At 43.3% G+C, this 10,504-nt stretch overlaps 1 protein-coding gene across 1 annotated transcript; it reads right to left on the bottom strand.

The window, feature by feature from the left end:
- Positions 1-284: 284 nt before the first annotated feature.
- On the bottom strand, positions 285-9,518 carry LOC121449820 (leukocyte immunoglobulin-like receptor subfamily B member 3). The gene is made up of 12 exons (XM_041654491.1): positions 9,482-9,518; positions 7,917-8,219; positions 6,318-6,602; positions 5,286-5,588; positions 4,378-4,674; positions 3,852-4,154; positions 2,627-2,746; positions 2,238-2,313; positions 2,120-2,157; positions 1,825-1,877; positions 486-626; positions 285-395 (listed from the first exon to the last, which is right to left on the bottom strand). Exons 1-12 carry the CDS (start codon positions 9,516-9,518, stop codon positions 285-287), a joined length of 2,067 nt encoding a protein of 688 aa, XP_041510425.1.
- Between the last annotated feature and the right edge of the window lie 986 nt (positions 9,519-10,504).

Here is a 10,504-nt window from a genome sequence, read left to right as displayed (position 1 = left end):
ACAAAGAAAAGCAGAAAAACCCAGAAACTTTCTTCACTCCTATTGTCTTTCATTTTATCTATTGAGTATTGACCAAGTATTTGTCTTATTTATAAAATGCTTGGGGCATTGCTCATCTCTGTCTCAGAATCAGGTGAGTCCCCAAAGTTGCCAAAATCCCCAAGTTACATTTGCAAAATTGCTGTTCACCTGAGCATATAATTTTTTGACATCCCTGAGTACTCTTTTCTCCATTGAATATAGAGGCTAGATCTCCCTGAATGTTTAAAGAACAGAAAAGTGTCTCAAGTTGAACTTTTCTGCCTGAGAAATGTGACATTCTGCTGCCTCTGTCTAGGAGTCATGATGTGTAGTTGGGCATAGGTCACTTCATCGGGCTCCTTGGCTGCAGCAATCTGGAATGGGAGAAGGTAGAGTAAGTTCTATATTCAGCACTGGGAGCCTGGGGGTCAAGAGAGGTTAGGACCCACTGGATGATCTCTTACTTGGTCTTCTTTTGAATTTCTGTCCTTTGAGTCTAGCAATCCCTTTGGCATGAGGGAAGGAGAGATAGGCTCTGCCCTTCTGAATCTGGAAGGTTTAACCTGGGCATATAAGTCTTTGGGGTGATCTTCCTTATGCTGGCTCTGCAACAAAGGGAAAGGAAATCACAGGAAATGTATACTTGTACCCCAGATACTCTACTCCCATTCAATTTCCATGGATTAGGAGAGTAAGACTATAGACATTTAACTCAAACTATGCCATTGCTGGTGGGGTCTTCTGGAGCTTCCTAATGACTCAGTGCCTGATAGTTTCCTTCCTGAACTTCTGATGTATTATCCTGGATGGTGGCCTCACTCCATGGGCTCCAACGTTTGGAAAGAGGATGTTCCTTCTGACATAACACATGCAGCTGCCACATCCTGCTGAGATATGCTAGTCCATCACATATTTGTAATAGCCTCTTCACTCAGCCTTCTCCTCAGAAGGCTTTTTTCAGTCCTCCCTTAAAATTCACACTGATGATATGGGCCCATCAGATCATCAAATCAACCTCAACTATTTTCCTCTAATTTATTTCCCTCAAGCAATTTGCAAGGCTCACTCTCTCAGTTCTACCCAAGAGTTTGTCCTGGTGAATAGGGAATTCTGTTCTCTGCTGTATCTGCCATCCCCACAGTAAGCCTTGTCAAGAATAAGATTCAGGAAGTAGGAAGAGGAGTCAAGCCACATAGTGGTTGTTATGCAAACATTATTGAACGAGTTTGCTACCCAGTGCCCATAATTTTAAAAAGCCAAGCAAGAATGCCTATGCCTAGAACCCAAGCACTGGTAAAGATAGAATGGTGCCCAAGATTCAACACAAATGATCTAGCCAATCAATGAGCTCCAGTATCATTCAGAGGTTCAATCTCAGAAAATAGAAGAAGCCATAAAATGTTGATTTTTATCATATGTCTGTGCTTATACACATGTACACAAAACATTATCAGGTACAGAGTTCTCATATATTCTTGTATCCTGTTCATTAACTTATTAGTTTTATTGCTAAAGATTAAGCCTTATGCATCCAAAGTAATCACGTTACCATTAAGTTACAGCTTCAGACACTCACATTGTCTTGGGATTCAGGAAGTATGCTAGTAAACAGTCTGATGCTGAAGAGTCAGAAAGCAGGGGTCATATGCTCAAAACTAGGAGGATGTCATAGCACACAGAGGACAGGGGCTTCTGGAATCAAGAAGCCAGCTGTGCATAATTCTGAGTGCTGAAAAAAGGACAGTGATTGATCCCAGGGTAAACTGAGTCATAAATTCATAGCATTGAGGAAAAGAATCTTACCACACTGGCCAGCATCACATGCTCTGTAATCTCTGCGCCCTTCACAGCAGCATCTGTCATAACAGAACACACAGGTTTTCCCATGGCCAAATTCCTGGGACTTCTCACTGTCCCAGTTACCTGGCCTCTCCCAGACAGTAACATAGAAAAGGGAATGTAGTTGAAGGGTCCATAATAAGTGAGGGGAAAAGGTCCATAGTGACTTGGTTGCTCAGAGAAGTGACCCAGAACCTCTACCACCCGTCTAATGCTGAGATCTCAGATATCTCCCTCCCAGGGACCATATTTGTCTCACAGAAGATTTCTTCCTGGATACCAGCAGCTGGGCTAGAGCTGGAGAGAAAGGAGAATGTCAAATGGCAGTGAGGTTAGTCAGGAAGGTTTGTAGGTCTAGGTTGCTATCCTTGAGTTACCTCATCCGGATGCTTTTGTCCCTGATCACTGGCTCTGGAGCTTCTGCAGGATGTTGCAAGTTGGTCTCTGTTTGGACTGCAAGAAAGAGAAGAGTCTCAGTCATGAGGGTGGAGCATCCTTACCTAGCACTTTCAGGGAAGGAAGGGGCCTTTACAACTCATTGCATATGTGTATGTGTTCATATGTTCCAGGATATGGAATGTCTCACATGATACCTGATATTTCACAGGTTTCAAGATCATATTGATGATTTGAGTTTCAGAGAAGTGTTTCTAAGATGACATGTCACTGTCTGGGCTTTCCCAAGACTGCACTGAACCCCTGTTTGGAAAACCAATAGGGGGTACCCACTACTCCCTGAAACCAAGACCACCCACACCCTACTCACCTCCCTTCCTGCATTTGTTCTGGTGTCTCAGTCTGAGTAGAAGGAAGAGGGCAAGAAGGAAGAGCAGGAGAAGGAATCCTACAGAGACTCCAATCAAAATCTTCGAATATCTTGCCAGCCCTGGGATATAGGACACATCATGAACGAGGAACTGTGTGATAGGCCCATACTGATTGATTCTTTGTATTCACTACCACTTATAGCTATGCAATGTGAGACTGACTCCCACTACTCCAGTCAGTTTACCTGCTGGTCACAGAGCAGGAGGGCACAATGCTATGTGATTTAAGCTAAGAAATCCAGTCTCCAACCTAATTCCCTACACGAAACTAAGCTGCATGAACTGTAAGGAAGGAGCCTGAGTACCCTGATCTCCCTGTGTCACATACCCCTACACAATGTCACCATCACAGAGTCAGATGGGGCAAGACAGTTGCAGAAGTGGTTTCTAGAGAATTTCTCCTTATGAGAAAGACACAGATAAAGTCAGCACTAAAAGAAACTTAACATCTAGTCCAGGGCTCTCCTATTTACACTTGCAGAATCACACAGGAGGAGGGCTTGGCCATATGAACCTCTCAGAAATGACTGTAACTACCCTATAACTTGTTTGAATCAGACTCCATGGGGTGAAGTGAAGAATGGATGGGATAGGGAAATCATGGGAAGTTACATCCTGCCTTCATTTATATACTTCTCCTAGGAAAAATCTCAAATATCACTCTTTTTTAGGATGACTTTATTACATCCTAGCCTGTGAGTCTTTTTGGTTATAGAGATCATGTTGTGCTCACTGCTTGAATTCCAGTATTCTGGTCAACATACAAGCTGGTATATAAATGAAGACTTACAGGTGCTGAGGGTTTTCCCATTCTGGTATAGAAAAATTTCCCTAGACAGGAAAATCTATGGTATGTGCTTTGGGGCCCCCAGGAAAATGTTAGCAATTGGATGTATTCAATAGAAACCTGGTCTAATTATCTCAACTCTTCTCAGTCTTATGTCTACACTGAACCCTCTCCATAACCTTACAGCTGCCTACCTGAACATTCTGAATCCTGCTGAAGAGGTTGAAATGGGCATTCATTGAGGAGTTCCAGTTTGCCTCTGTATCATTGCCTAGGGAGCCCTTTATGATTAGCCCTATTCCCATCCCAGTCAAGAGCTTCCAAGGTCAAGTATTCAGTACTACCATCTGATCTCACACATTACAGGATCATCTCACCTGAGACTATGATCTCCACAGGGACACTGGAGTGTGACAACAGGTAAGGGGACGAGTTATTAGAACCAAAGCATGTATAGATGCCCCCAAGGTCTGAGATTTCAGCACTCATGGGGAATTCTGCCTCATATTGTGAATCTTGGTACTTTGATAGTTGATGCATGTAGGAATGGGATGCACCCTTCTTGAAGAGAAAGAAACTGTCCATTGGGATTGATGATTGACATAGCAGGGTCACATTCTCTCCTGAGGACACGGTGGTGCCTGGATGCACTGAGAGGTTGGGTGTGACAAGAAATTGTCCTAGAGAGAGGAAGACTGAGTGAGGGGTTATAGTCATTGTTCTGAGGTCTTCATTCATTACCTTGTCTCTATGTTTTCTCTGAATGCCATTCATCTACTCCTCTATCCCAAGATCTATTCCTCCTGAGATAATCTTCATCATCTTGATCATCAACCACTGGCATCCCCAAAGCTGAGCCTGTTCAGAGTCTGGGTCCCTAAGAGAATGCACTATGTTCCTCACCTGTGATCAGGATGTCCAAAGGGTCACTTGGGGCTGACCACTCGGAAGAGGAGATGTATGAACCATGGCATCTATACCGGCCACCAGTGGAGAATTTCACAGAACCTAAGGTGAAGTTGGCATGAGATCCTTCCACCTGTGTATAATGGGCAGCCATCTGTGGGAGGTCACTTCTACCCTCCTTGGACAGAGCAAATCTGTCATAACTCATGTCTGAGCAACACTGGAGGGTCAGATCCTCTCCAGGGGCCAGGACAGATCCTTGCTGGGTCAGCAGGGAGGGCTTCTTGGATAACCCTGGAAGAAGGATATGTGGAAAGTCATCCATCTAGCTCTTGCTAAACATTCCTGTGCTGGCTAGTTTTGTGTGAACTGACATAAGCTAGAGTCATTAGAGAAGAGGAAGCATCAGCTGAGAAAAAGCTTCCACAAAATTAGGCTACACATCCTGTATGACATTTTGTTAAGTAGAGAATGATACACGAGGGCCTAGCCCATTGTGTGTGGTACTATCACTGGGCTTATGATCATTGGTTTTATATTAAAGCAGGCTGAGAAAGCCAGTAATCAGCACCTCTCCAGGACTTCGGGTTCCTGCCCTGTTTGAGTTCCTCTACTGATTTCCTTTGAGGATAAACAGTTCTGTAAGACTATAATACAAATGAATCTTTTCTTGTACAACTTGCTTTTTGTTATGGTATTCCACTGCAACACTAGAAACCCTAACTAAGACAAATCACCCTCATATCCTGCTCTGACAATATCATGGTCTCTCGTGATCTGGGTCATAACAATCAAGAACTCCCTTCAGCCATTATAACTGGAAACATCCTCAGGGGGGGGCTAGAACTGGTGATAAAGGGTTCTCATGTCAGAAAACAATTGTGTGAATGAAACTTTTTCCTCACCTGAGACATGGATCTCCAGATGGTCACTGGCCTCTGACCACACTTGTGGGGCATTTGTATAGTATCCATAACATCTAAAGGACAGACTCTTGCTGGATGCCACAGGGATCTCAGGAAACAGAGCTGTGGATTGTCCAGTGTGTCTATACTGTGCCTTGAGGGACCTGGAGAAATTCTGATCTACCCCAGTCACAATGAAATAATCATATCCTTTTGATGAGACACATTGGAGGGTCACATTCATTCCTGAGGTCACCACAGGACTTGGAAAAACTGACAGAGTAGGTTTAACAGGGTGGACACCTAGGATAAAAGGATGCAGTCTGTGAAATGGTACCTTTGTCTCCAGCAAGTGGGCTGTGAATGAAAATGTTTGAGAGATTATTTCCTGAGGGAAAATGTAGAGGGCCCAATGTACTCATGCTGACAAATAATATGGGGGACACCAGGAATGTTACTCATGCAGGATGACTGTCCAATGGAGAAAATAAATGGCTGTTTTCCATCAAGAAGCTAGGAGTGGAGGTTTTTGATAATTAGGTGACCTTTGTATCTATAGAGCCAGACCCACCTAAATCCCCCAGAGTGTTTATCCTAGACTCTTACTCACTAGACTTTATCATTATCTCTTAGTTAATAATTCCCATCCTTAGAGAAGATGTCACATGTACCTCATAGCCTGCTGATATCTACACTGTCTCAGGGACTGCACCTGATTGAAGGCCCTTAAGCTATAGAACCTATATTCATGGTCACATGTGTTTGAGTTGAGCTTCGGTGTAATTGTGCATAGTTATTCACGGGAGTTTCAATTACATCAGGAATCTCTTTTTCAAAATTGTACTGCATTTAAATATGCTTACAATAAACCACGTGGAATCAGACTTTTTAGCTTGTGAACCAACAACTACTATGCCAGCCTGAACTGAGTTTTTCTTCTCACTTGCTGTGGGCCATTTCCCTACCAGCAGCAGAACTTGCAGTGGCCCCCACAAAAAACTGTGAAGACTGTGACCCTCGGTGTCTACTCACCTGTCACCACCAACTCCAGGGTGTCACTGTGCTGAGTCCACCCAGCAGAGTTGTAACAATAACAGCGATACCGCCCTGCATCATACTCTGTCATGGATGAGATGAAAAAATTTGCTTTGCGATCAGTGACTGGTGCAGTTAATCTGCCCAGGGGTGCTGGGCGTCCTTCTTTATGCAAGAAACATATTTGGGTTTCCATGTTTCCCTCACACCATATTGTCACCAGATTCCGTAAGGTGATCATAGAGCCTGGCTCAGCCCTGATTGTGGGTTTCTGGAGGGTCCCTGCAAAGAAGTAGGCAAGAGGAATGAGGGACTTTAAACAGTTGTACAGTGAATGTGAAACTTGTAGATGACCCTTGAATAACAGAAGGAGACATGGAGCCATCTGAATATCAGCCTCTCTCCTGACTATCCCAGGTTCCATTCTCACAACCCCACTCGTTGTTTTCTGTGTCTTGACTCCCACAGTCTGCATGCTGTAACAGTGGCCTAATGGGTCTGACTCTTCCTGTGCTGATCACACATTAAGGTCTCCCTGGGGAATCCTGTTTCAAGTTCCCTGTCAATCAATAGAGAGGCTTGGGCTTCCTCACCAGAGACTAGAATCTCCAGGATGTCACTCCCTTCTGACAAGCGCTGAGGGTTTCTTGAATAATAACCATAGCATCTTAAGCTCCATCTTTCGCTGAGTGTGATAGGACCCACTTGGAAACTGGCTGAAGACTGCCCAGTATATACATGCTGTGAGTCCATGAAGCTGAAGAACTGCTTTCCCTTGATTAAAATGAACCCATTATAATTATTATTTGAGCTACATGAGGCAGTCACAGATGATCCTAAGGTTACAACAGGGTTTGGCAGTGCATTCAGGGTGGGTTTTTTGTAGAAACCTAGAAAAGATACACATGGAATATTAAATGGGTTCACAGTCTGATTTGTCCCCAAGACTTTAGTAATGAGTAGGTATACAATAACAGACTTTTCTAATAAGTCACATCTGGGGATCCATATGATGCCTGTGTATCCACTCACCAATCGCACCAGCTTCAGTGTGTTACTGCCTTCTGACCTGACAGCAGAGTTGTAAGAGTAACAGGAATATCACCCTGCCTTCAGTTTTGTAACAGATGGGAAGATGCATTTTGCCTTATTGTGTTATTCTTTTGGGTCTGTCTGTCCCATAGCACAAACATTTGTGTTTCTCAGGTCCCCTCACACCCCGATGGTCACAGGCCTCTCTGATGTGATCAGAATGCCTGTATCAGCCCAGATGGTGGGTTCATGGAGGGTCCCCACAAAGCTGAAGAAAATGAGATGCACCTCTTATGACACTTGCACAAAGTTCACACTTGCAAATGACACTTAAGCTTATTGTCAAAGGCAGAGTGACACATAAAGACTCAAGATTTCCATGGACTCTTAAGTCCCACTGTTATTATCCACCCTTCTTTCTGCACCTCAAATCCTGTTGTCTTCTACATTCTGTGAAATTGGACTAAGGAGCATGAGTTCACTAACCCTCCACACTTCAGGTTCTTCCCTGTGGTCCTGTAACAGGTCAGTTATCATTCAAAGGAAATTCTAGGGTTTCCTTACCTGAGACCAGGAGTTCTAGGTTGTTACTGGGTACTGACCACAGATGGGAGCTGTTCTGGTAATAGCCATAGCATGTGAACCTCCATCTCTGGTTGGGAGTCACATGATCTACTCGGAACAGGGCCTGGAAAACACCACTGTTTGTGTTCCATACTGGCATGGCCCTGGAGAATTTCTCATCTTCCTTCATTAGAATGAAACTGTTGTATTTCTCTTTTGAGGAGCACTGAAGGGTCACATAACCTCCAGAGATCACCACAGGACTGGTCAGGGAATTCAGGGTGACTTTGCTGGAGTGGACGCCTAAGATGAAAGAAGAATCCTGTTAAGTAAATTATTTTGGCTAACATTGTACCTCCTGTTGTGGGGTTGAAAGAGAACTGCACAGTTAATAAATTCCTTTCCTAAAGGTATATCTCAGTGTTCAGGAAGGGTCTTCTCACCTGTCACAACTAGCTCCAGGGTATCACTTTGTTTTGATATGCCAGAAGGGCTTTTATAGAAACAGGAATATTGGCCTGCATTGTGACTTTCAATTGATGAGATAAAGATCCTGTGTTTTTCCTCAGTGTCTTTATGACTTGTTGGTACCTGAGAATCTGGGTATCCTTCTTTATATAAATGGTATTCTTGGGCATTTGAGGGACCTTCACAAATTATAGTTACTTCAGTCCCAATGGTTACCACATTCCTTGGCACAGCTCTGAGTGTGGGTTTAGAGAGTCCCCCTGAAAAAATAAAACAGAACAAGAAAAAACAAAACAAACAAAGAACAACAACAAAAATGGGAGTTGGGTCTGAGGACATTTATCTTAAAACCAGTCTCTCATCTTCAATACCTTTCTGGCAACACCAGCATCATCCCACACCAGCTCTTCTACATATCTTTTCTTCAGAGGGTACCTTTGATTCTTACTGATGATGCACACCCTATGACAGCTGGAAAGACACTCACCTGCCAGCACTGGGATCCTGGGGACCAGACTGAGACCTAGAAGAGAGTTACCTGTGAGTGCATGCAGCTGAAATCTGAGCAGGACCTCCACTTTCAGATCCCTTCTGAGCTACTGAGACATCCTGATGGGCCAATGCTTGACTGTGAGGTGGATTTCCTCTCATAATTGAGTTTTTTTCCCTCTCCACAACTCCCTTTCTCACCAAGACAAAGCAGAGCTGTGAGGGTGGAAGTCATAGCATCATCCAGTTGCCAAAAGTTTGCAAATGGTTGGTCCCCTTGCCAAATGAACAGACACTAAGTAGATGGTCTTCACAGTCTAGTGTCTCTTTCTTAGTGTGAGTATATTATACAGGCAGTTCTTGCATAAAAGAAATTGCTCTTTCTAGGCAAATGATTTTGTTTTCCCAGTGCTGTGAAGGGTGGGGCTCCGAAACATGTGGTCTCTGATTCTGTGTAGTTCTTTGGCCTGAATTCTTGTTTGTGACATAAGGCCTATTTAAACTCAAGTAAGTCTCAACCTCCTCCTCTTTTTCAGTCAGCTTCCTGTCTTCTAGAATTGCAAACCCATATCTGATTGTGGTCTCCTTTTGCAAAATATCTCACTTACACCAATAGATATCTATTTGGATGGTCTTCTTCACCATTATTTAGCAAAAAATAATCCTAGTCCCTTCCTGAGTCAACACCCACAGCTGAGGAGGTTCAGAACTGATCTTTGTCTGTCAGACCTTCTTGGTTCTCGATCACTCTTTCAGTCAGACTACCCTCATAATGCTTTAGGATTTTTCTCAGGATCTCAGCTGCCTACCCAGCCCCAAATATGCTTTGGGTATTTTTATAAATTTTTCTTGGGTATAAATGAACTGCTACTTACTCCAGAGTATACATCAATGACAGAGACAAGATTTTACCCAAATTTAGCTGGTGCACCATTGAGTTTTATTAGGGCTTCTTAGAATGGTTTGGGAAAAATTTTAATTTTTTTCCTTGAGACAGGTTCTACTATTTAGTCCTGGGTGTTCTTGAAGTAACTATGCAGAACAGACTGAAGTTGGACACACAGAGATCAGCCAACATGCCTCTACTTTCCAAGTGCTAGGGTAATGGTGTGCTCCACTATGCCTGGTAACATAGAAAATTTTCAGAGGTTATATCACTTTCTACAGTAGGGTTTTATTTGTGTATAGTTACACTGGGAGAGCAGTAATCTCAGGAGACTCCGCATTATGAACAAACACGGATGACACCAATCTTGTATTGGTCACCTGTATGCCATGACAGCTACTGACACTTGAAGGACAAGAGTCATGCCATTTTCTGCAGAGCAGTGGTCCACAGCAAAGGAAGATGCAGATTGCTGCTTCTGGAAAGATACAGTACAGAAGGGACACACTGAGCCCATGATCCTTCAGCTCAAATAGATGAGCACAGTGGATTCATGCACACAGACTAGGAAGAAACATCATATTCTCAATGCCTTAAATTTTCTTCAGTCCTGCTGACCCCTTCCCCTATAGGTTAACTGTCATTTTCTTACTGACATATGCCATTTTCCTAGAAATAACATTAGTAGAATTATTACATCTTTGGTGGTTCTCTTTCCTATTTAAGAATTTTTTTGTTAATGTTG

This window comes from Microtus oregoni, unplaced genomic scaffold, assembly GCF_018167655.1.
Source record: "Microtus oregoni isolate MIOR12 unplaced genomic scaffold, Mior012 000006F_ref0000085, whole genome shotgun sequence".
Lineage (NCBI taxonomy): Eukaryota > Metazoa > Chordata > Mammalia > Rodentia > Cricetidae > Microtus > Microtus oregoni.
The sequence above is the reverse complement of the archived record's forward strand: the minus strand, read 5'-3'. Positions and strand labels throughout refer to the sequence as shown.

What these genes read in the sequence shown, in the direction of transcription:
- LOC121449820 (XM_041654491.1), bottom strand. Translation starts at nt 9,518, where the DNA reads ATGGTGAAGAAGACCATCCAAATAGATATCTATTGGT. An exon ending in ATGTGATGCTGGCCAGTGTG is followed by an intron (nt 627 to 1,824) that starts GTAAGATTCTTT and finishes CCTTTGTTGCAG; the next exon opens with AGCCAGCATAAGGAAGATCA. An exon ending in GAAATTCAAAAGAAGACCAA is followed by an intron (nt 396 to 485) that starts GTAAGAGATCAT and finishes CTCCCATTCCAG; the next exon opens with ATTGCTGCAGCCAAGGAGCC.